Source organism: Hyla sarda, chromosome 5 (assembly GCF_029499605.1).
Source record: "Hyla sarda isolate aHylSar1 chromosome 5, aHylSar1.hap1, whole genome shotgun sequence".
Taxonomy (NCBI): Eukaryota; Metazoa; Chordata; class Amphibia; order Anura; family Hylidae; genus Hyla; species Hyla sarda.
This window is the reverse complement of record NC_079193.1, coordinates 296266046-296293545: the sequence shown is the minus strand read 5'-3', so window position 1 is coordinate 296293545 and position 27500 is coordinate 296266046. Positions and strand designations below refer to the sequence as shown.

Here is a 27500-nt window from a genome sequence, read left to right as displayed (position 1 = left end):
GGATTTCAACTGCTTGATCCCCGTTCTCTAGGAGAAATGATGCTGCCAGAGTAGCACATACAAGGCTAAGAGTGCATGTTTCTCGGTACAGGTTGGGAGAGAAAGAGAAATAAGCATTCAGCTGAATTATGTGTATGGCCAGCTTAAAGGGGGTTATCATAATATGTAACGTTATCTCCTATCCAGAGCTCAGCAATGTTCAGAAGCCCCATAAAGAATGAATGGTGCACGGGTCATGGTTTAGCGCTTCCACGCCACTCCTTCTGGGGACAAATATCCTCGGTTCTCAGGATTGAATACATTTTATTTTTGTTTTATTTCTTAAATTAAGTCAATCGATTCACGGATTGATCAGGCGTCTAGGTTATTCTGGCAGTATGGAAACTAATGGGCTAATTTTAGATTTCTCCACCATTGAAAATTTATTTTTAAGTCCTGCCCTATTACATTATTAAACTTAAGTATTATACGTCTTGGGCCGACCAAAGGGAAGCATTGAAGACTTTCATCCGTTTGACCCTTGCTCCAGCTCTGCATACAGATCTAAGTGAAATTAAATTGGTGATCAGAAGCTGAGTCCCATGTGGGTAATTGTCCAAATCTGAGAAGGACAGGCACAATCCTCCGCATAATTAGCTCTCCAAGAGATATGACCAGAATATGCATGAACGGCTCCGGCTCACGTACAACACCCATATTAACCCTTCTGCTCATCCCAACATGTTCGACAAATACTAATTATTTATTAGCAAATAACGATGTATTATCCAAACATTCTATAGCTTTGATCAAGACAATTCATTAGGTGCGGGGATAACCCCAACGTCTATAAATATATATATATATATATATATATATATATATATATATATATATATATTTATATATATATATTTATATATATATAGTAAATTTGAGTAGCCGTATTAGTGATGCAGGTGCAAATTAAAAAATGTTGCAGTATCTTGTAATAGTCCAATAAGAAGGTATTACAAAATACTGCAACATAGATTTGCATCTATCTATCTCTCTCTCATACATATATATATATATATATATACATATTACATACACAGTGCAATAATGCATGCACAATTATGCAAGCAATAATAAAACAAGACTGGAATCACAATTCTCCTAGTAAGACTAATGCAATAGTTGTGTTCTTCCTTAGAATTTGGTTGCAAACCGAACAAAAATCTCTTATTTCCCAAAGCCAGAGAGAGAATTAGGTCATTTTCCTCTAACCATCAGTAAAATTTGCAACAAATGAGAGGAAAAGAGTCACTCGGCTGTGGAACTTTACAAAGAAACAGGCTAAACCCTTTAAGAAGGTGCGCTGGGAAATAAGTCAGCCCTTAAGAGCACTGAAATCAAACAAGATCGATCAGACCGCCATTGATTTTTCCTCAAAACATTCAGTGTAGACTGCAAATAAATAGGAATCTAATGTGATAACGGAGGTTCCTTAAACACCTGCTCGCGGGAAATAATTACAGAGAAGCCCCCGTATTATTCCTCAGGGTTAGGGTTCAATTGTAAACCATTTACAAATTATAGGAAAACGGCAACAATCTTTCTTGGGGAGGAAGAGCTGTCAATCAAAGGATCGGGACATCCCCCAAGTAATTATGGTATACAATTCACTATACATCCTAACAGGAAGACAACCTACTTCCTGTTTGCAACAAAGAAATCTTAAAACTACGTGATGCGATGAAATTTAGATGTCACGTGTATATACCCACAGGAGCAGTGCCTCTTACCTCAGAGAGAAACTTGTTCTGGCCTTGCTTGGCGCGAAAACGCTTGATTTTCTGCTGAATCCTCTTGTCTTTCTCAAGCTCCTCCAAGGTGGCCCATTGGCAGTGCAAATATGAACTACAGAAAGAAGAGACGTGTGCAGATTAGAGATGAGCGAACTTACAGTAAATTCGATTCGTCACGAACTTCTCGGCTCGGCAGTTGATGTCTTTTCCTGCATAAATTAGTTCAGCTTTCCAGTGCTCCAGTGGGCTGGAAAAGGTGGATACAGTCCTAGGAGACTCTTTCCTAGGAATGTATCCACCTTTTCCAGCCCACCGGAGCACCTGAAGGCTGAACTAATTTATGCGGGATAAGTCATCAACTGGTCGAGCCGAGAAGTTCGTGACGAATCGAATTTACTGTAAGTTCGCTCATCTCTAGTGCAGATCATTGAACAAAGTCCTTGAATAACATGAATAAAATACACAGAAAACCCTTAACTTTTATACAATTCCACTTAAGCAGCTTCCATATAATTAAGGGGGAGGGGGGTCCAATTTGAAGCAACATTCTAATATACTTTGTTTACAATGTTCTACATTTATTAAAGGGGTTATCCAGGAAAAACTTTTCTTTTTACATATCAACTGGCTCCAGAAAGTTAAACAGATTTGTAAATTACTTCTATTCAAAAATCTTAATCCTTTCAGTACTTATGAGCTTCTGAAGTTAAGGTTGTTCTTTTCTGTCTAAGTGCTCTCTGATGACACCTGTCTCGGGAAATGCCCAGTTTAGAAGCAAATCCCCATAGCAAACCTCTTCTAAACTGGACGTTTCCCAAGACACGTGTCATCAGAGAGTGCTTAGACAGAAAAGAACAACCTTAACTTCCGAAGCTCATAAATACTGAAAGGATTAAGATTTTTTTTATAGAAGTAATTTACAAATCTAACTTTCTGGAGCCAGTTGATATATATAAAAAAGTTTTTTCCTGGAATACCCCTTTAAATCTCTTATTGCTATTAACAGTGAAGGAGCCATTAACTGTATGCAGGTTTTTAGGCAGTTTAAGGTTATACTGAAAATGAATGCAATTGCATGTATTCATAGGGAATTACCCAATTATCACCTTTAGGACAACAAAGACCTGGGCAGATAAAATTTAACATGCCCAATTCTTGTCACCCGACATCATCTGTCGGGAGATAACTGGGAGGCCCCATACACTTAGGGTATGTTCACACTACGTAACTCCTGTAAAACGGAATTACGCGCTGAGAACATAAACATCAGTGTGAATGGGTCTTCCGCGAGACCCGTTCACACTGCGGAATTTCAGCGGCGGACAATTTCGCCGCTGAAATTGTTCCGCGCAGAGAAAGAACAGGTTCATTCTTTGCGCGGAAGTCCGCGAACACTGCATGGCCGTCAATGGTGACGGCGCAGTGCCGCGCGGCAGACCACCGAAGTATTTCGGTGGCGGCCGCCAGAATGGAATCTCCGCTCGCGGAATTCTGTGAGTGAAGATTCCGTTCACAATCCGTAGTGTGAACATACCCATAAGATATTTGTCTATGCACCCAAAATTGTCAAGTTGTGCCTAACATGGTGCTGGGAATTGTAGTTTTGCAACAGATGGAGGCACCCTGGTTGGGAAACACTGGCCTAACATCTGTCTAATGTGTAAGGGGGGCCTTAGGTCTGCACTCTGAACGTGTGCTCATTCAATGATAAGCAGATCTAGAAAACCGTGAAGAATTAAAACAACATATTGGGAATTAGAATGAATATTTATTTACATAAATCGGAAAACATGATCGACTATAGGTTCCCCTTTATTTCAGATACAGTTTGCAGCAGTGGAAAAAAAAAATTCAGTATAAATAGGCTATAAGTAGAGATGAGCGAACTTACAGTAAATTCGATTCGTCACAAACTTCTCGGCTCGGCGGTTGCTGTCTTTTCCTGCATAAATTTGTTAAGCTTTCTGGTGCTCCGGTGGGCTGGAAAAGGTGGATACAGTCCTAGGAGACTCTTTCCTAATAATGTATCCACCTTTTTCAGCCCACCGGAGCACCGGAAAGCTGAACTAATTTATGCAGGAAAAGTCAGCAACCGCCGAGCTGAGAAGTTCGTGACGAATCGAATTTACTGTAAGTTCGCTCATCTCTAGCTATAAGTATCAGTATAAATAGGCTATAAGTATCAGTATAAATAGGCTATAAGCACTTTGCATCTGTCTAAGTTACTCCCATAACAGTACGTTGGAGGAATTGTCACTGAAGCGCTTCCCTTTTATAGTTGCATAGATCCCTGTGAGATGAAAATACATTTTAAAAGGAGTACTCGGGTGGGATTTTTTTTTTTTTTTTTTTTTTTTTTAAATCAACTGGTGCCAGAAACTTAGATTTGAAAATTTCTTCTATTAAAAAATCTTAATCCTTCCAGTTCTTATTAGCTGCTGAATACTACAGAGGAAATTCTTTTCTTTTTTGGAACACAGAGCTCTCTGCTGACATCATGAGCACCGTGCTCTCTGGACAGTTCTTAAAATGGACAGAGATGTCAGCAGAGTAGGAGAAAATCCCCATAGCAAACATATGCTGCTCTGGACAGTTCCTAAAATGGACAGAGATGTCAGCAGAGAGCACTGTGCTCATGATGTCAGCAGAGAGCTCTGTGTTCCAAAAAGAAAATAATTTCCTCTGTAGTATTCAGCAGCTAATAAGTACTGGAAGGATTAAGATTTTTTTTTAATAGAAGTCACTTACAAATCTTTTTAACTATCTGGCATCAGCGGATTAAAAAAAAATAAAAATAAAAAAAAAAGTTTTCCACCGGAGTACCCCTTTAAGCATACAGAGAAGCTGCTTCTCTGCCGCCATAAGTTTTTGTTATGACACCTCTATTCTTGAGAGCTAAAAAGAACGTCAAAAATTAGAAGCAAAACACATCAAAACCATGTCATAACATTTACTTACAAGTTCTTATACTTCACATAAAATTCTTCAACTTCTACTTCTTCCCCAGACTCCAGCTAGAAGAGAGAAGAAGAACATTGTAAGGGGACCTGCCTTAATGTGAATCACTGTTATGGGCGACCAATTGGGGAGAGCGGCTGACGGGAGTGTTTGCAATGTGGAATGCGGGGCTGCAAGTCGTCTCCGTCTGTCTGCTGGGATCAAACTATTTGTAGTAGTCTGGATGGCAGACTCCACTTCTCCGTGACTACGTTCAGACGGAGTAATGTTTAGCACATGGCGTATACAGTCCTGGGATGATATTACCCATTTAAATCCTAGGAAATAAAAAGCAAATGTTTCTGGCGAACACACAGCTGTCCAATTCTGCATTGTCATATCTGAGACATGAATCATTTTTAACTCCTCCCTCACCACACGCCGTTTTCATTCACAACAGCCTGACCCTGTACCTGGCTGGCAGCCAAACCCACAGCGTTAAGTAGACGCCAAGCGTACCATTTTCTCAGGCAGCAGCCAATTAGCAACTGCACTCCCTAATGCCAAATGTATTATTTTTGGCTGGCTGAAGACAGTCTTACTGCATTTTTACAATTGGCTTCTACAGGGTGTGTGCTTGTGTGTTGAGAGGAAGCTAACCACGGACTACAAAACGCTTGTGGTCTACAATTTATATTGCTTTCGTGTTCGCACTTAAGACATCAGCGAGTGCATGATTGAGTCGGATTTGATACAAAGCTCTCGCCACGGTGGTTAAGATACCAGTTAAGACATTCATTTAAGAGATGTTGAAGGACTGAGTCTGCACTTTCTCCCGAGCTGTTTTAACTAGAGATGAATGAATCTGAAGGAAGCCAATGTGTACGCGAGTAAGAAAATTCCTGGAAAGATGCTGTCAGCCTGCGTATATTAGAAAGAGTCATGGCTCAACAGCAAAACGAAACTGAATTTTACAGCAGATTCTCTCTATGGCTGAAAATGCAGCCTGTGAAAGACTACGGCGATGGATAAGTGGGGATTTGCCTCACACCGAGCCAAACAAAATACATTCAACATTAAGAAAAGAATGACGGTGCTCAAAGTTAAATGGATATTAAATCTCAATGATGTATTTATTAGAAATAACAATATAAACCTATAAAATATATACAATATATAGCCGTCTGAAAAGCCACAGCGATATTATTTATATAGGTTTATATTGTTCTTTTCAATAAATACATAATTGAGATTTTATATCGATTTAACTTTGAGTACCGTCATTCTTTTCTTCATTTTACATTTTTTTAACACCTAGGGCATAGGAGTTTAGATGGGTTCTGCTCGGTTTTAGGTATTATAGGCTAGGCGAGAGCCTTCCATTTCCTTTGCATAAAATACATTCAATGTCTAGCTTGTAATTAGTGTATACTTTTCTGTATACAGCCGTTTGTTATTATACATGGTTATGATATATATTTACAGTGTTTTGCACTCAACCTACACTGCTCAAAAAAATTAAGGGAACACTAAGATAACACATCCTAGATCTGAATGAATGAACTAATCGTATGAAATACTTTCGTCTTTACATAGTTGAATGTGCTGACAAATATATCAACCCATGGAGGTCTGAATATGGAGTCACACTCAAAATCAAAGTGGAAAACCACAGTACAGGCTGATCCAACTTTGATATAATGTCCTTAAAACAAGTCAAAATGAGGCTCAGTAGTGTGTGTGGCCTCCACGTGCCCGTATGACCTCCCTACAATGCCTGGGCATGATCCTGATGAGGATGGTGTCCTGAGGGATGTCTTCCCAGACCTGGACTAAAGCATCCGCCAACTCCTGGACAGTCTGTGGTGCAACGTGGCATTGGTGGATGGAGCAAGACATGATGTCCCAGATGTGCTCAAATCGGATTCAGGTCTGTCACATGTGCTCAGTGTGAACCTGCTTTCATCTGTGAAGAGCACAGGGCGCCAGTGGCGAATTTTCCAATCTTTGTGTTCTATGGCAAAAGCCAAACGTCCTGCACGGTGTTGGGCTGTAAGCACAACCCCCTTCTGTAGATGTCTGGCTCTCATACCACCCTCATGGAGTCTGTTTCTGACAGTTTGAGCATACACATGCACATTTGTGGCCTGCTGGAGGTCATTTTGCAGGGCTCTGGCAGTGCTCCTCTTTGCACAAAGGTGGAGGTAGCAGTGCTACTGCTGGGTTGTTGCCCTCCTATGGCCTCCTCCACATCTCCTACCACTAGAGTGAAAGCACCGCCAGTATTCAAAAGTGACCAAAACATCAGCCAGGAAGCATTGGAACTGAGAAGTGGTCTGTGGTCACTGCCTGCAAAACTACTCCTTTATTGGGGTGTCTTGCTAACTGCCTATAACTTCCACCTGTTGTCTGTTCCATTTGCACCACAGCATGTGAAATTGATTGTCAATCAGTGTTGCTTCCTGAGTGTGATTGACTTGGAGTTACAATGTGTTTTAAGTGTTCCCTTTATTTTTTTGAGCAATGTATTACTGAACTATCAAATTGCAGAGATTTCCTAATTCTACAATTCACCAAAATTGAGGGCACAATTCAGGACACTTACTTTTTAAAATTATCTAATATTTTATGATTAAATTTATTGTTTCAACCTAGAGACAAGAAATGCAAAAAGCAACAACTTATAAACATTAACTGCTTAAAGGAGTAGTCCAGTGGTGACTCAGTGGTAAACAACTTATCCCCTATCCTAAGGATAGGGGATAAGTTTGAGATTGCGGGGGGTCCGATCGCTGGGGCCCCCTGCGATCTCCTGTACGGAGCCCCGACAGCCCGCGGGAAGGGGGCGTGTCGACCTCCGCACGAGGCATCGGCTGACACGCCCCCTCAATAAAACTCTATGGCAGAGCTGAAGCGCTGCCTTCGGCAATCTCCGGCTCTGCCATAGAGATGTATTGAGGGGGCGTGTCGGCCGCCGCTTCGTGCGGGGGTCGACACCCGCTATCTGGCCGGAGAGCCTGGCCCCCGTACAGAAAGATCGCAGGGTGCCCCAGCGGTCGGACCCCCCGTGATCTCAAACTTATCCCCTATCCTTAGGATAGGGGATAAGTTTTTCACCACTGGACTACCCCTTTAAGGACCAGGCGACTTTTCACTTTTGCAGTTTACTAAATATGTTTACACTTTATTCGAAAAATAGGGAGTCATTTGAAATGTTATTTTAGAAGGGGTTAATTTATATAGGGGTTAACACAATTTTTATTTTCTATTTTATTTAAACACTATCATTCCCCATAGGGAACTTGTATAAACCATGTACTGCCTTGTATAAACCTGCGCTTTACTGGTAGAGATTGGCCGTAATGGAGGTAAGCTGAATTCTGTATCATTTATAAGCTCCTGACTGGACAGTTACTTTAAGGGTATGGCCACACACAACATATACACCAGTGGTCTTAAAACTACAATAACCAGCAAGCCTGAAAAGCTATTGGTTTCATGGATTTCGTGCAAGAAAAGTCAAGTTTTAATATTTACTCTATTTTTCTGTCGGCACAACATAAAGTCTGCAGCATATGGGTAAACCTATCCCAAGCATGACAGTAGTGCAAACAGGGCAACATTATTACCTATATTAACCACTATGTAAAAGAATTTCACAATGCATGTACATAACCTATAACACCATAAAATGTTCTACTTGTCAACACGCATGGCAAACACTCTGGGGGCAAAACCAATCTTCATAGTTGAATCATAGATAAAACCTGTATAATCTGTCAGCTCATATTTAGGATATGAGTTGCAGAAACTGACAGATAGGTGACAGTACTAAAATATGACGCAAACCTTTGTAAATGTTGATTAGTTTGCCATAAGCTATGACTTCCTCCTTAGGCTCATGTGTCAGGGAGGCAGGGTCAAGCTGCTTTAGTGCCACAGCACAGGATTTAGAGACAGGGCTCAGCGATGTAAGATGAGCCCAGTATGTCAATCAACTATTCAGGGAGGGTGTCCCAGGAGGCGAGTGATGCTGCAGCATTTACGCATCTTGTCCTCGCCTCCTTGATTACTGATCATAGGTAAAAACATAATTATTTGATAAGTTGTGGCATTCGGTTGTAAATATGACCTGTCAGATCTTCTTATAGCTGGAATCACACAGATTTTGATGCAATCTTTGTATAGAGTAAAAGAGAAACCGCACTTTGTGCAAGCAGTAAGATCTTGGTAGCATCTGGCCAGGATTGCTGTGCAAGCTATAGCTTTGTAATGCCATATACAAGACCACGGCACTTACATTGAAGCCTATGCAAGGCTACAAGCCTTTGAAAAGTCTTATTACTTGATATCTGCACATTGAAAAGGTGTTAAATAAGCAATGACTATTATGCAAAGGAACCAAGGTAAATATAAGAGGCTTGTGGCTGTACTACCCAAGCACTTGATTAAATCACATCTGGTAGAGAACCTCCTCCCTCTCCACTTCTAGGAAAATCTTCATCATTTCCTGCTGAAATATTTTCCTATAAATCTGGGAAAGGCCTAATATTCTTAAACATTACTCAAGGCATTGCATTAAAAATAACTTATTAGGCTACAAAAATGGAGTCACGCTCCATTTCCATGTGGGTTTACGTCATTGCAGACAGCTCTGAAGCAGGAAAAGGGTGGAAATCACAACTACAGAAGCTCTAATTATCTTATGGGTTCTTATTTTTTGTGTTTATTCACAAAGAAAAAAATGGTCCCTTCAAACAAGGATGAAAATGGTCGCTCAACATTGTTAATTCCAGACAGACTTACCTGTTTCTTTGCTACACGACTGCTCATTATTTTCTCCACAACAGGTCCTTCGGCATCTAAAGACTCCTAGACAAAGAAAAAGCAAGATTCTGTGAAATCGGAAAAATAAATGCTCTAAACCAATCAACTATCCTATAAAAGAAAGAAACCAGGTGATGTTCTACATACATGAATCAATTGTTGGCTGCTCACAAGCAACTGGCATTGGATCCAGCTCCCATAATGGCTACTCACAAGCAGATGGCACCAGTAACAGAGCCCAACAGGGGCAGACCAACTAGCTTCCTCATCACTGGTTCTGGTGACAAGGCAATTTTGTTTTAAAATGATAAAAGGCCATGGCATAAAAAATAGAGGGAAATGGTACTGCTCACAATATGGATGTCTAATAGGTCACCAGAAGACATGTCTTCAGTAATAAACTATATCAGGGTTTCCTCAATCTGGGAGTTTCCAGCACGCCCGCAAAGCCAAAGGCACTGGGGTTAGGCCATGTTCACACAGTATTTTCAGTTTATCAACTGGCTAAAGAACAAAGATTTTTTTATTTATTTTTGTATAAGTTCTATTGAACACTGGTTATTCTTATTCAACAAAATTAGACAGACAATTTTATGGCTGCTGGGAAAAAAAAATCATTGCACTTAATTTTACAGTTCGTGACTCAATTTTATTTTTTTTCCACCCATTTTTTTGCATTACCTTTGTCCCAGAAAAAAAAGAGACAGTTTGCTAACAGCATTTGCTGTAGCAAAAAAAAAAGTTGAAAAAAGGCTAAAAAAAATGCATTAAAAAACTGCCTTTTGAAAGAGGCTCAATGAACTGAATGGGGAGATACCGTAACCTCAGATGCTCATTATACCCATTTAATGGAGCTAATCTGGCTACCTCTCTGTTTCTGAATCGTTGACGTAACTCTTTTTTCTTAGTTTTTTTTTTATCTTCCCTGCAACATTTATTTAAATATCTCACTTGAAAAAATGTGCTAATTCTATAACTACTTTGGCTGCTTTATGATTCTGACCACCTCGACAGCTGCTAACAGACTGGAAGCCATGTTTTAACCAGGTGGAAATACCCCTTTAATATCTCATTCATTGGTTTTTATTTTTCTAGAAAATATTTTAGCATTAAAGGGGTAATCCAGGAAAAAACTTTTTTTTCTTATATCAACTGGCTCCAGAAAGTTAAACAGATTTGTTAATTACTTCTATTAAAAAATCTTAATCCTTTCAATAATTATTAGCTGCTGAAGTGGAGTTGTTGTTTTTCTGTCTGGCAACAGCCCTCTCTGCTGACATCTCTGCTTGTCTCGGGAACTGCACAGAGTAGAATAGGTTTGCTTTGGGGATTTGCTTCTAAACTGGGTGGTTCCCGAGACAGGTGTCATCAGAGAGCACTTAGACAGAAAAGAACAACTCAACTTCATCAGCTCATAAGTACTGAAAGGATTAAGATTTTTTAATCGAAGTACCGTATTTATAGGGGTATACCACGCACCGGCCTATAACACGCACCCTCATTTTACCAAGGATATTTGGGTAAAAAAATTTTTTTACCCAAATATCCATGGTAAAATGAGGGTGCGTGTGTGCGCGTGTATACCCCGATATACCCCCAGGAAAGGCAGGGGGAGAGAGGCCGTCGCTGCTCGCTTCTCTCCCCCTGCCTTTCCTGGGGTCTAGAGCGCTGCTGTCGGCCCTTTTCACCCCCTGGTTATCGGCGCCGCTGCCCGTTCTGTCCCCCTGACTATCGGTGCCGGCGCCGATAGCCAGGGGGAGAGAAGCGGCGCCGACAGCCAGGGGGAGAGAAGGGGCAGCGGCACCCATTGCCGGCGCCGCTGCCCCGTTGCCTCCCCCCATCCCCGGTGGCATAATTACCTGAGTCGGGTCCGCGCTGCTGCAGGCCTCCGTCGTGCGTCCCCAGCATCGTTGCTATGCACGGCACGGCGCGGCGCACTGACGCCATGCGCCGCGCCGTTCAGCGCATAACAACGACGCCGGGGACGCACGACGGAGGCCTGCAGCAGCGCGGACCCGACTCAGGTAATTATGCCACCGGGGATGGGGGGAGGCAACGGGGCAGCGGCGCCGGCAATGGGTGCCGCTGCCCCTTCTCTCCCCCTGGCTGTCGGCGCCGCTTCTCTCCCCCTGGCTATCGGCGCCGGCACAGATAGTCAGGGGGACAGAACGGGCAGCGGCGCCGATAACCAGGGGGTGAGAAGGGCCGACAGCAGCGCTCTAGACCCCAGGAAAGGCAGGGGGAGAGAAGCGGGCAGCGACGGCCTCTCTCCCCTGCCTTTCCTGGGGGCGTATCGGCGTATAACACGCACACAGACTTAAGGCTAAAAATTTTAGCCTAAAAAGTGCGTGTTATACGCCGATAAATACGGTAATTTACAAATCTGTTTAACTTTCTGGAGCCAGTTGATAGATATAGATTATATATATATATATATATATATATATATATATATATATATATATATATATATATATATATATATATATAAAAAGCTTTTTCCTGGATAACCCCTTTAAGTCAGTTCTTGGCTGGTTTGTAAGTCCAGCAGTCCTGGTTGAACACTTAAATTTTCAAGGATTTTCTTAGCTGGTGCCATGGCAGACATCTGCTCTTGAAAACGAGCCAGCTATGAACATAGTATTATGAAGAAACACTCATATTCTGTATATAAAAGATAGGCTCAGACTCTTTGGTGCCCTTCAAGAGATGAACCTCTACCTTGGAAGGCTGAGAGGAGTTGAAGATTAATTAAAAAAAATAAAAAAAATACTAACCTGCTGCTCAGATTGTGATGTATTTGATGGGGAATATCTCCCGGTAGGATCGAGATCATCCGGCTCATCGTCTGAAATCTTGAACTCCAGATCTTCTGTGTAACGTTTCCTCTTTACCTGCCTGCTGGAGCGTCTTTTCTGAAAAAATAAAATAAAAAAATTAATTCGTTTTATCGCAAGTTTTTAATTCATAAAGCTTGTTTTCTGCATATACCGATGGACTATATATGCCACCTGTTGATTCTCATCACTGCGCCGAGCACCGATGCACAGATCATTCCGCAATTACAATCAAGAATCAGGGCGCCAATCATCCCTTTGTCTATTACAAAACCACCACAATCTCCTTTGTATAGATCATTGCTTCCCAACCAGGGCTCCTCCACCTGTTGCAAAACTATAACTCTCAGCATGCACGGACAGCCTTTGGCTGTCCGGGCATGCTGGGAGTTGTAGTTTAGCAACAGATGGAAGCACCCTGTAAGGATACAGATCTAGTTTGTGAGGGGGAGGTAGGGGTTACTTCTTAGGGCTTGTTGACACTGGACATGCTCTGCTAAAGGGAGCTCCGTTGGTCAAGCCACTAGGGTGGTAGGTGAGCAGAGAAAAAAAGAAACAGCGCGTGTTCTATTATTATCCCCCGCTCACCTACTATAAAATAACAGCCACCAGACGACCTCCATTCAAGTCAATGGGACCTGTCAGGACCAGTCTGTTATTTGTGCTCCAACCTGTATAGGGTCCGTTCGGCTCCTTTCGGACATTGAACTTGTCAAAGCCAAACGGCAGCGTTTAGTCAGCCTAACCGATCGGATTTGCAGCATCCTATTACCTGTATGCCAGAGTCATCCTCTTCTTCTGGTGGTGGGGAAGTAGTAGTAGTAGTAGTAGGAGGAGTAGTAGTAGCAGTAGCAGTAGTAGAAACAGTAGTTTTGTCCAAATCGGAGGCTTCCGCACCTTCAGGCTTCGCCTTAACAGCTTTTTTCTTTTGTGCACTTCCCTCAGCATCAGACTTATTACTGCAAGGTGGAAAAAGAAAAAATAAATAAGTAACTTAAAACATTTGCAAAATGTGATCATAAAAAGCATAAATAAAACCGTACGGTACGGTATGACGCCTAGTGAGTACTGTGCATGGGTTCTATTTATTAGAATAGGTGCACGATATTTATTGGGAGTCATCTGGTTGCATCAATACCCAATGGGTGCAGTTGCATCCCCCCCACTTCCAACCAGCAGTCTGATCTGCCAGCAGAATGTTATAGGCCAGTAAGAGCTCAACATACACATTATATATATATATATATATATATATATATATATATATATATATATGTGTGTGTGTGTGTGTGTGTGTGTGTGTGTGTGTGTGTGTGTGTGTGTATATAATATATATAATAGAGACAGAGAGATAGTGAGAGATATTAGAGATGAGTGAAGTTACAGTGATTCGAATCGTCACAAACTTCTCGGCTCGGCAGTTGATTTTATCCTGCATAAATGAGCTCAGCTTTCAGGTGCTCCGGTGGCTGGAGACTCTCTCCTAGGACTGTATCCACCTTTTCCAGCCCACCTGAAAGCTGAACTAGTTTATGCAGGATAAAGTCAGCAACTGCTGAGCCGAGAAGTTTGTGACGAATCGAATCACTGTAACTTCACTCATCTCTAATAAATATATCTAATTATTTAAAAAAAAATTTTATCTTAGTAGTAGTAACAAACAAATTTAGTGAGACCACCCACTGGACTCCAAAGCCCAGAATGTGCAGGGATTCGAAAGTAAAGAAATACAAGTTACTGAATCCTTTTCCCAACAACACTGTATATCAATCTGCTCAGCTGCTCCTGCCCTCTAACATGATGCTGATAGACTAGATAGCAATTTCATGGTTCCTTTCACGTCCCCCACCATGCTGCCTCCAGCTGTTGCAAAACTACAACTCTGAGCATGCCAGGACAGCCGAATGTTTTGCAACAGCTGGAGGCACCCTGGCTGGGAAACACTACCCTACATCATGGCTTTTATTCTTACAGGCATTTTTAAAAGTGACTGCAACACATCCTGATGGATCCCATTGATTTATAACTCATGGAATAAAACGATTCATGAAAAACATATAAACACCTGAAAGAATGGGAAAGCTTTATAGTGATTTGTGACCCTACAACACATCCATCGCTTTTCTTACTACAACATCTCCCACCAGTAGTGCTACAGCCCAACACACAAAAAAAACTCCCTAAAAAGCCCATAAAATCAAGAAAACTAAGTTTTAACAGTGAAGATTACATCTAGCATTCTGCCAATACAGCATACAAAAATAAATCTAAGTAAAAAAATATGGATCCTGCTTTACAGTTCAAGAGAAAGTACAAGGATCGTTTAGGTTCTAATAAGAATCACAAACATTACTCTAAATTTTTTTATAAATATAATATATATATATATGTATATATATATATGTATATATGTATATATGTGTATATATATATGTGTATATGTGTATATATATGTATATGTATATATAATATATATATATATATATATATATATATATATATATACACATACACATATATACACATACACACACACAAAGAATAAGTTGGCCAGCACTATTAATTCCAAACTATTGTAAAAACCTGGCGTGCAGGTGCAGGCAGCTGGGCTAAATATACAGCAACAGGAGAATACAGCAGCACACTGCCAGCACAAAGATATAGATGAAACATGAGTATATAGATAAAACATGAGTATATAGATAGAACATGAAAAGCTATACAGCTGTAATGCATTAAATGAAGATATGCATTACAGCTGTATAGCTTTTCATGTTATATCTATATACTCATGTTTCATCTATATCTTTGTGCTAGTGTGCTGCTGTATATATTATATATATATATATATATGTTTTTTTTTATTAATATATATTTTATAAAAGAAAACCATTCTCCGATTGTAGCTGTAAAAGCACCTGGTAGAGCGTATTATCTAACAAGCATTGAAGGCTGAAGGTTCACAATGATAAGTGGTAAGCATTTTTCTGCCGTAATCGGGTCATTACAAAGCGCATTATTTTTTGTGATAAAAAGATTTTAAAAAAATAAATAACACAAAACACGAAAGAAAAAGCAAAGCACTTGTCAGCATTACTTATTTAACTCAATTGAGGATAAACCCATTCGAGTTGTACGCAGGGTAAAAATGTCAACCATTATGAAAAATCTCATAAAAGCCTGCTCTCTCTATTACAACAAAGTCAAGGGAAACTGGCGGCGGGCGGAGAGGCGATGCGCTACCGGATGGCAGAAAAAAAAAATATCCGGGCTCTTAAGTGATAACTTTTCGAGAACCAGTGATCCCTCAACTTACAATGGCCTCAAGATACAATAGTTTAAACATACAATGGTCTATTCTGGACCATTGTAAAAGTTGAAACCAGACTCAACATACAATGCTACAGACAGTCCAGATCTGCGAAACGTGTCAATGGCTGGAGGAACTGACCAATCAGAATGGGAGTTCACTGGTAAAACACCTGTATTACTGAAGCGTATGCACTGACTGGTGTCTGGTAGCGCCCCCTACAGTACAGGGAGGTATTACATGTTCTTTACTGCTCTTTACCTGTGCCAGGGTTAGCTGCTCCTTTGGACACCAGGTGAGAGTGACTCCATGTTACTTTTTTTGGGACACTGTGTACTGTACAGGACCCTGAAGAAGCTCCTGTCCTCTACATAGACCAGTGTTTTCCCAAGCAGGGTACCCCCAGCTGTCGCAAAACTACAACTCCCAGCATGGTAGGGAGTAGTAGTTTTGCAACAGCTGGAGGCTCCCTGCTTGGGAAACACTGACATAGACAGTGATTAGACAGTGATTACAGCTTCCAGCAGATCTTTATTACTTTTATATGTAAGGATTTGCTTTATCTGTATTAGTTATCTACTTATTTATCTTTAATCCTCACTTTTTCCTATTTTTGGATGACATTTTGGTGCCTTTAGAACCAATTACCAGGTTTCTATAGAGTTCTGGTCTCAACATACAATGGTTTCAACATACAATGGTCATCCTGGAACCAATATTGTAACTTGAGGGACCACTGTGTACATATAATGAGGTAACTTTTTGACTGGTCGGTAGGACCAATTGGCCAAGGTTTCCACGGTACATTATAGTAGGTGTGTGACTATCGCAACCATAATGCAAAGAGCTTTTGAGTCAGCTGTTTCAAAACTACAACTACCAGCATGCCTGGACCGCATGGCCCGACATGCCACTCCTTAAAGAAGTACTCCAGTGGAAAACTTTTTTTTCTAATCAACTGGTGCCAGAAAGTTATACAAATTTGTAAATTACTTCTATTTAAAAATCTTAATACTTCCAGTACTTATTAGCATTTGTATTCTCCACAGAAAGTTGTATAGTTTTTTTCTGTCTGACCACAGTGCTCTCTGCTGCCACCTCTGTCCGTGTCAGGAACTGTCCAGAGCAGGAGAGGTTTGCTATAGGGATTTGCTCCTACTCTGGACAGTTCCTGACATGGACAGAGGTGGCAGCAGAGAGCACTGTGGTTAGACTGAAAAGAACCATACAACTTCCTCTATAGTATACAGCAGCTGATGTACTGGAAGGATTAACATTTTTAAATAGAAGTAATTTACAAATCTGTTTAACTTTTTGGCACCAGCTGATTTAAAAAATTGTTTTCCACTGGAGTACCCCTTTAAGACCGTGTTGCCCAACCAGGGTGCATCCAGCTGTTGCAAAGCTAAAACTCCTAGTATGAACTGACCGCATGCCTCTCCTTAAGATAGTGTTTCCCAACCAGGGTGCCTTCAGCTGTTGCAAAACTACAACTCCCAGCATGCTGGGAGTTGTAGTTTTGTAACAGCTGGAGGCACCCTGTTTGGGAAACAGACTCCGAGCAGTTAGATACAGTACAGTATCAGTATTGTTACCGTAAATACCATGGAAGGGATTACACATCTGATACACTTGAGCATACGAAGAACATGCAAATAGGGCTCTGTAAATCTATATTGTGGACACAATACAGACATTATTAATAATAATACTATTAATCTCTAGGCCGCCTCTTGTCGTCATTACTTCTACAAATACTTAGATTAACTTAAACTAGGTTACACTGAGTATTTCCACTTCATCACCACCATCTGATATCCCTCCCAAAGAAAACAGGCTCTGCGCAAATGACAAAAATAAGGCGAACAGATCTTTCCGCAGATATCCTAAAACGTGTAACCTTAGCCGTGGGGTTGAGGCGGACCACTTTACAGTAAATGTCTCGTGTATGTGGGTCAGGTGTCCGGGCGGATATCCCCAGCAAAAGACAAGCGCTACAACAAGGGTCAAGTAGAGGAGATATCCTTCACATCAGTCATTAATCCACCATTGTCTGACATGGATGATTAGGATAGATTAATGTGAAGGACATCACTCATACTGATGGATATGCAATCACCAAATACATAGATTAATGCAATATTATTATAACAAACTCAGGTTGGGCAAATCGCCATCATTTCTTAATATGAACTTCCTGCAAAGATTCCAGTGATATTCATAAAATATGAAAAAGCCCATCGGCCGCAACATGGAGACTTCATCAGATAGATGGGTATAGCAAATACTCTTCTTGGCCTACGAAAAAACCAAGTGCAGAATGGAGTTATTTCCTATCTATCCTGTTGGTCAAGAGATGGGGAGAACTGCTTGGCCAAGTGGAAGTTGTCACCACTCAATGTACAATAAAAATAAATAAATAAAAGAAATAGCGGCATTATTATATATATATATATATATATATATATATATATATATATATATATATATATATATACACACATACACACACACACAGCTCAGAAAAATAAAGGAAACACTAAGATAACACATACTAGATCTGAATGAAAGAACTGATCGTATGAAATACTTTCCTCTTTACATAGTTGAATGTGCTGACAACAAAATCACACAAATATCATCAATGGAAATCAAATTTATCAACCCATGGAGGTCTGGATATGGAGTCACACTCAAAATCACAGTGGAAAACCACACTACAGGCCGATCCAACTTTATGTAATGTCCTTAAAACAAGTCAAAATGAGGCTCAGTAGTGTGTGTGTGTGTGTGTGTGGCCTCCATGTGCCCGTATGACCTCCCTACAAGGCCTGGACATGCTCCTGATGAGGTGGCGGATGGTCTCCTGAGGGATGTCCTCCCAGACCTGGACTAAAGCATTCGCCAACTCCTGGACAGTCTGTGGTGTAACGTGGCATTGGTGGATGGAGTGAGACATGATGTCCCAGATGTGCTTGATCAGATTCAGGTCTGGGGAACGGGTGGGCCAGTCCATAGCGTCAATGCCTTACTCTTGCAGGAGCACAGGGCACTAGTGGCGAATTTGCCAATCTTTGTGTTCTCTGGCAAGTGCCAAACATTCTGCACGGTATTGGGCTGTAAGTACAACCCCCACCTGTGGACGTCGGGCCCTCATACCACCCTCATGGAGTCTGTTTCTGACCGTTTGAGTGGACACATGCACATTTGTGGCCTGCTGGAGGTCATTTTGCAGGGCTCTGGCTGTGCTCCTCCTGCTCCTCCTTGCACAAAGGTGGAGGTAGTGGTCCTGCTGCTGGGTTGTTGCCCTCCTACAGCCTCCCCCACATCTCCTGGTAGCGCCTCCATGCTTTGGACACTACGCTGACAGACAGCCAGCATGACCTACAGCCTCCTCCACGTCTCCTGATGTACTGGCCTGTCTCCTGGTAGCACCTCCATGCTCTGGACACTACGCTGACAGACACAGCAAACCTTCTTGCCACAGCTCACATTGTTGTGCCATCCTGGATGAGCTGCACTACCTGAGCCACTTGTGTGGGTTGTAGACTCCGTCTCATTCTACCACTAGAGTGAAAGCACCGCCAGCATTCAAGTGTGACCAAAACATCAGCCAGGAAGCATAGGAACTGAGAAGTGGTCTGGGGTCACCAACTGCAGAACCACTCCTTTATTGGGGGTGTCTTGCAAATTGCATATAAATTTCCACCTGTTGTCTGTTCCACTTGCACAACAGCATGTGAAATTGATTGTCAATCAGTGTTGCTTCCTGAGTGGACAGTGTGATTTCACAGAAGTGTGATACATAGATAGATAGATATCCTATGAATATCGGCTGAACAGGCTTAAATCGGGCCAGCGATCAGCCAATGAATGAGCCAACACTTGTTCTTCAGCTGATCACATGTTCTAAGCTAGTTTACATAAAAATAAAACTACCGCACGTCCCCTTTTAATAGAATGTGGATACAGAGACAAAAAAAAAAAAAAGACATGGTCGCACATCCACAATATGCACAGATGATCTAACACTTCTCAGCAATATGTATATAAAAAAACTGTTCACACTGGTGTGGTACTGTGAGGCGGCTGCTCCTGCCGTGGCACCATGTCTGCGTGGGGGGTCCTGTGAGCTGGTTCGAGTGGCATTTGGGGCTGCTCGGCCAGCGGGTAATTCCCCTCCCGTGGGCACTGGTGTCGTGGTGGTCGCTGCGTGGTGCCGCACCATTTTATGCTAGGGATGTTAGGGACCCGCCACATTCAGGTGGCCATGATGAGGCTGGCGGGCTTCATGCACTTTATGATCATAAAGTACACAAACGACCTGTTTGTTTTATATATGTTGCTGAGAAGCGTTAGATCATTAGTGCATATTGCGGATGTGCGACCATGTCTTTTTTTCTTGTCTCTGTATCCACCCTTTTAATAGAAGATAGGCGGCCCACAATAATGAAGGTAGAAGGCTGCATGATTGATCCAGCACTGCCTGTAAACTCAAGCCTTGTATAAGGCTCCAAAAACGAGCACCAATCTACTTTATCTGCACTCGTATCAGGCAGTCTTCCCATGTTTAAACACCTTTAGTCTGCACCTTCTAACAAAAGGACATAAAAGTATAAAGTATAAAAGCTATATTTAGGTCAGATGAGGTCACCTCGCTGGGATAGCAGGCTCACAACCAAAATGTGCACCAAGAACCTCACTTTTTCTTAACCCCAAATAATCCATGTAGTCAATGACTGCACATAGTATAGCGCTTGCCGTACTGCTGCTTCTCTTGTGCTTGTCTGCACTTACACAATGCACTCTTAGGATGTGCTAACTTTCCCCCCCCCCCCAAAATTATAAAGCGAAATGCCTTCAGATTGTTACCAGACGTGTTGTTGGTACATTCAACACTGCCACACACCAACATGGCTGGCACTACAGTCTACGTGCAAGGGGTACATTTCCACTACTGTATGATACAGAAATTGAACACAATGTTTCATATATCAAGTCTGAGAAATAGGAATCTGTATTATGTCTATTGAGTGTAACTTGTTGCCAAAGCTTGGTAGTACAGGCTGCAGCAGCAGGGGACAAGCCCCAGAAATATACAACTTGTTGCTTGTATTTGGAATAAAGCCCCTTTCATCCTTATCTGATTACATTCTCTGTGCTTCACTACTAGCACAATGAAAGACTATTCTGTAAGGACACAGTGCTGCAAGTCTAACACCCCCTCCTTATATGCCATACAGAGCATCACAGATCCCAAGGAAAGCTTAGGTCATGTATTCCAAACCACTAGGCAATCCATGGACATAAAATAAGCACAATTACCCTCTTCCGAACATCGCAGAAAAGTATTGCACACTTGTCAGACGTGACAACAGTGAAAGAGTACAAGGCGTACATGGGAGAGAGGGGAACCAATGGCAAAGGCCTAAATGGGATCCTATGATGGGGTCTGATTCTGCCTCCAGGACAGATCGGTCTGGTTTTTATTTCCCTTGGCTTTTCGTCACCCATTGTTGAATATCCCCCCTCCATTAATTTATCAACAATGCAGAAAACTGGGGAATGGACTTCCGCATAGTATTTACCAATAGAAAAAGGAATGGGACCAACTAGACCCCATAGAAGCCGCATAGTCTGCCACTATGGACTACGCAGAGCTGGGCGGTATGACCAAATGTGTGTATCACTGTATTTTTGTAACTTATGGCGGTTCCACGGTATATAATGGTATTTCTTTCACCCCCCCCCCCCCAAAATCATGTGACCCGCGAGCGATGTTCTGCTTTCCCCCCCACCAAATCACAGACAGCTCTGTTCTGCTCCCCGCCAATGATCAGCCCAGCGGGGTACTACTCACATATGTCAAGCACTGCCCTCCTCCTCTTTGTTGGGGGCCGCTAACATGACAGAGGGCTCAGTCTATCATTGGCCTGGGCGGGACATTGCTCCGGCCTGTGATAGGCTGACGGCTCTCAGACGTTCCCGTCCCCAGCGTAAGGCCGACGTAGGTAAGTTAAAGTTTATTTTCTTTATCTTTTGCAGCCCGGGCATAGGGATACAGCGTACAGCAGTGGTCTCCAACCTGTGGACCTCCAGCTGTTGCAAAACTACAACTCCCAGCATGCAACATCTGGAGGTCCGCAGGTTGGAGATCACTGGCGTACAGTATAGAGTTCCAGCGTCCGGCGGCCCCCAACAAAGAGGAGGAGGGCAGTGCTTGACATATGTGAGTAGTGCCCCGCTGGGCTGATAATTGGGGGGGGGGGGGGGGGGGGAGTCGAACAGTGCTGGCGAGTCACATATGATTAGTTCCCCGATGTGGATGTGGAGACAGCGCAGCGCTGGGCTGATTCATTCATTCCCGAGGGGCCCAACCGGTATTGCGGTATGGGAAAATTCATATCGTGCAGCCCAAAAATTTCGGTATTCGGTATGAACCGGTATACCGCCCAGCCCTAATGGTACGCATGCCAATTGAGTGTAGTATCATTAGAGTCCTCGTCCTGACATTTTTCTAGCTTACATCTTATGGACCAACAATCATTATATATCATACTGGTCCAGAGATGGCTTTGGGTCAACAAGTCTTTAGGCACAATGGAGAGACTTAAAGACATATATGCCAGTTTAAAAAATAAAAAATAAATGTCAATTTTATTGCGCAGGCCTCATTTGTGGGCCAGAGGAAGCGCCTCAGTGTGTGAAACCGGTTGCCACCCCTTTGTCACGCCCCCGTCTCACCTGTTCCATCCATGCTCCCTGTGTGTCTGCTCTATTTCACCGGCTCAAGTCTGGAATTAAAGCTCAAGTTTGTTGCTGAACCTCTGGCCATGGTGAGTGCTTTATCTATACTCTCTACTTGCAAAGTTTGTGGCTATGGAGTAGTTCTGGAGAAAAACTCAAGTGATAACTTTTTTGTCCTCCTCAAAGCAAATAACTTAGATAGGTGAACGCGATCCAAGTTCCTGTGTCCTAGTTCTCTTTTACAATTAAGGAAAGTTCGTTCCCTAATGGAAATCTCTTGCATAAATATGGAATACAACCGCGATACTTTGGAGACTCCTATGAAAATGTAGCTTTATTCTAGTTCATATGCCATCTCCTGCTGGTGTAAAAATGAGATCTGCTTATCTGTCAGACAATTAATTGAAAAGTTATTTCTGTAAGTTAAAGGGGTTATCCAGGGACCATGAGAAAAAAAAATAAAAAAATCTATGCCTATACACATTTATACTAGTACAACCAATCTGCCTGCAAGATATAACTCTTTCCACCGTAATGGCTTAAAGCAGACATTAGATCCCTGTACAATTGGCTGCCTCTGCTGTGTGGGTCCTTCACAAAGAAAAGCAGGAGGGAGCGAGGGGCACAATGTTCTCCGGGACGGCAGCCGGCTGGGTCCTGAGTGCATGGCCCTATCTGACATGTCTGCATATGTATTAAGTTCCTCTCAGGTGATGACATCAGCCGCTCTTTCATCATCTGTTAATTTATAACAAGCCTGTGGTTTCTGTCTGTTTTCATGAGCGTGACACACTGGGCTTGACCCATATACGCACTTTTCTTTTGGGAAATACCTCCCTTTGCCTCCCGCTTACATAATAACTGCTCACATTGGCAAACTTTCTGACCTCTAATAATTCATATAGTAAAATAGCAAAAACACACACAAAAAAATAAAAAAATTAAAAAAGCTAAATTTTTACAAATTGTTTCCTTTGGAATAAAAGTCTACCATCTTACTTGAATGGTTTTATACAGCATTTAGTGGCATGCTTTACAGCAGGACCTGTCGCCATTGACATAAATGAAAAGGTCAGAGTGTATGCCCAGTAATCTTTTCCAGAGGTGATTCTACAGGGAGGGAGAGGCTGATCTGTGGGCATCAGCTTTTGTCTGTACCTCATTTATCTATCTACTGCTTTCACATTTCACTGTACTCCTGTCTGTGATACTGCTGAGAAATGATGTTTACAAGAAACTTAGTTTCATTTTAGGCCTCGTGGCCATAATGGAAACTGCAAGATTTCAGGTCATTTTATACAAATATGGTTAACAATAAACAATAGGTTATTTTCTATTGACACATTCCCTTTAAAGGGGTTATCCACCATGAGGTGATTTTAGTACGTACCTGGCAGGCAGTAATGGACATGCAAGGATTTGCACTTGTTTTGGGGCTAAATGGCTATGTTGTGAGATTACTGTGGCTAGCTGTTTGCGAACTTTTATTTCCTGTTTGACTTTTCTTTTTTTGACTACAAATCCCATAATTCCATTTTCCTCCCTCCCACACATCAGCCACCGCACCCATTGAAACATAAATGATCAGCATCCATTCAAAAGACCTGTGGTTTTCAATCAGGGGCCTACAGCTGTTGCATTAGTTGCAGTTTCTCTCTCTCCCACCAAGTGATCCCTCCACCCATTGAAGCAGACAGACTCCCTGTCATCGGCTGACTAGTGAGTGAGGTCTCAGCCGCATTGCAAGCTGGGAAAAATCCGAGACAACAATCATTTTGTATGATGGTAAAAATAAATATTGGTGTGAAAATTGCATAAGAACTGTGAGAAAACCGTCACACACAGGTACAGACATTATATTATGGACTACACTAACTTTACAGTCCCTGTAGCATAGTCAAATAAAAAAAATTCCTGGAATACCCCTTTAAATTAAGGCTGGCTCCTAAAGTCAACAGTAATGTACCCCTGAAATAAGCACACACAAAGTACAAGCAATAAATAAACATAATAACATACTACTACTAATAATAATAATAAAAATAATAATAATTAATACATAAATATACTGTATAGTGTTTTGTAAATATTTTTATATGAAAATAAAGTAAAGAGGCTATAAAAACACAAATCTTCAGGTAGGCTACACAGGAAAGATCTAGGGTCTTAAGATTTTCTTTGTCGCCAATTGCAACCAATCACAGCTCCGCTTTCATTTCTCATATTTCTCTGGTAAAATGAAAGCTGAGCTCCGATTGGTTGCTACGGGTAACAAAGAATCCTTTGATAAATGACCTCCCCCAATGCCAAGACTTGGATATGAATGGATATCTTGATTATGGCATGCTGGAAGTTGTAGTTCAGCAGCTCCTCTGGCTTCGAGGCGCCTGAGCCCTGTTTACACAGGATCTGATACAGCTAGGGTTACCACCTTTTTTATAAAAAAAAAATATATAAATAAAATAAATAAAAAAACGGAAAAAATTTACCGCCCATGCTAATTTGCATAACATATGCGTGACATCACAGGATACACATATGCTGGGGACATTTTGTCCTATTTTGACCCCAATAACTTTTTGATTTCTCCTTATACGGGCCTGTATGAGGGCTAATTTTTTGCGCCCCCATCTGTAGTTTTTAACAGTCCCATTTTTGTTTCGGTGTGACTTTTTGATGATTTTTTTTTAATTCGGGAGTTGCAGTTAGTTACGAACTACAACTCCCAGCATGCCCCGATACAGCCTGTGGCTCAGCAGCTGCCCCAAACAAAAACTACAACTCCCAGCATGTTGGACTATATAGTATAGGTCAGTGTTTCCCAACCAGGAGTGCCTCCAGCTGTTGCAAAACTACAACTCCCAGCACGCCCGGACAGCCAACGGCTGTCCGGGCGTGCTGGGAGTTGTAGTTTTGCAACAGGTAGAGGCGCTCAGGTTGGGAAACACCGGTATAGGTTGGAGAATTGGTTGGATAAATACCAGCCATTGCATTGCCGATATTTTTTAATATAAAAATACCAGTAGGGTAGCCAAAATGCCGGCTGTGTCGGTAAAATACCGGCCAGGTGGCAACACTATATCCAGCCTGCAAACGCCATCAGTAGATGCATCATAAGACGGACGACGGAAAAGAAAGTTTTCCTTTAAAAAGGGTTAAAAAAAACTTGAAACGAAAACGAGTGGAAGGGAAATAAAGGCTGAAGTCCCTGTGAGAAAGCAATGGGCGACTCTTCCCAACTGTCCCGGTGTTTCTCGTGCACATGGACAGAAGTCTCCCGTAGCATGAGGCTCCATTTCCAGCCTTTATTTCCGCTCTAACTGCCACAAATTATACAACACTACAGCTGAACGCTGGGCCCCTTTCCTTTCATCTGCACGCCAAGAGCAATCACATTACCCTGGTAACCAGCGCTCACGTGACCAGCACCTGCTCTTTTGGCTGGATGCCATTGACTCAAGCCATCTGCTTCCCTCAATCAGCTTTCAAACATTGGCAACACCTGCGCTGCCGCGTTTTGTGCTTCCCTTTATTTATATATTTTTTTATTAGTATCCAAGTGATTCGGTGCAAAGGGGGAGAAAACAAGCAAACAAAATAAATTAAGAAAAAAAATTAAAAAAAAAGAAGAAGAAAGTGGAAAGAAAAAAAAAAGAAAAAGAAAAATTTAACTCATTACCTCCCAGTATCAATTTGAGTAAGGGTCAAAAAGTAATACAGGTCTGGTGGCTGCATAGTGGGCCAGTACTGAAAAGGTTAAAATGTGCCCAGCCCTATGAGCCTCCGCCACCACCACCCCCCCCTCCCCTGAGTGACTAGTGCAGAGGACCAGAGGCAACTTTCCATCTTCTGCTCCCTCTCAAACATACAAAGCAGTAAAAAGAGGGGGGGAATCAAAGCATTCTCTATGAATATTCATGACTGGCGTTCTTAATTTTATAAAACAGTTCATCTGTAAACAGGAGAATTACTGCATATGTGGATGGGCACAAGACAAAACTGGAGTATTTGTTAAATCACAGACGTCAGGACACACAGACGCTATATAAAAAAATAAATATGCAAACGTACATGAAAGAACTGCATAGAAAGCAACTCCATAAGACAGGCCGGCTCTGGGAGCGGCAAACGGCACACTTGGGAGATCACGTGATTCGCCATTCTCTCCAAAGTTTTCAAAAATGCTTAGACACTTCTGTTATCATTGCGTGAAGACTCCCCAACCCACCAATGGGGAAGAACCAATATCACACGCAAAAGCAACTTTGCGTCATGAGTGATTTTACTTCAGTATACCCAAAACTTTATATGGCAGGAAAACATGTAAGAAATTAGTAGTAAACTCCAACCCACCCCAAAAAAAACTAATTATAGACTCCATGCCTGCCATAAGAATCATGACATATCAAGGGTGATCAGGTCACTCCCCAATTCCATCGTTAGTGCCCATTTGATGACATAACAGTAATTAAGCTTTGAAGGGGAACTCTGAATAACACAAGTTATGTCCTATCCAGAGGATCTGGTCACAGGGGAACGCTAACCGCTGGGACCCCCCCATGTTCTCATGTACGAGACCCAGTTACTAACCTCACCCAACCAATCGAGACAAGCAGGATTAGGGTGGATGTACACTCCGTTTTTGCAATACAGTTCCCGTATCAAGTTTTTGATGAAAAACTGATTCCTCAAAACCTGACTAAACTGTATGAAAACATGTGTACAAATTTTAATCCGTATACGGTTTGAAAAATGATGTCCGTTTGCATCCGTTTTTTTAAGAAAAAAAAAACATACATTTTAAACTTTTCATTCGATTTTGAATAACGTTTCTCTTGTTTGATTGAAATTTCAAGAAAAAAAAAAAACTGTGCAAAGTCAAAAACCATATGGTGAAACCCGGATGGAACTGTACACACATACAGTTCTCTATGGTTCCCATTGACTCCGATGTTAATTAAAAAAAAAAAAAAAAAAAAAACACACATACGGTTTAATACAGTTTTTCACCCAGACCAAAAAACGTGGTGGATTACGGTTTTGGGTACGGGTAAAAAAATGGACAAAACTGAC

General features: G+C 41.8%; 1 protein-coding gene across 4 annotated transcripts in view; it reads right to left on the bottom strand.

Moving 5' to 3' along the window:
- Positions 1 to 27500, bottom strand: part of CHD7 (chromodomain helicase DNA binding protein 7) — a 150466-nt gene that overhangs the window by 35193 nt on the left and 87773 nt on the right. For all 4 annotated transcript variants that reach the window (XM_056522017.1, XM_056522016.1, XM_056522018.1 and 1 more), the window contains 5 exons: positions 13143 to 13329; positions 12311 to 12448; positions 9513 to 9578; positions 4728 to 4783; positions 1767 to 1881 (listed from right to left, as the gene is read on the bottom strand). In XM_056522017.1, the coding sequence (XP_056377992.1) occupies positions 1767 to 1881; positions 4728 to 4783; positions 9513 to 9578; positions 12311 to 12448; positions 13143 to 13329 (562 nt within the window). The remainder of the gene's footprint in view (positions 1 to 1766; positions 1882 to 4727; positions 4784 to 9512; positions 9579 to 12310; positions 12449 to 13142; positions 13330 to 27500) is intronic.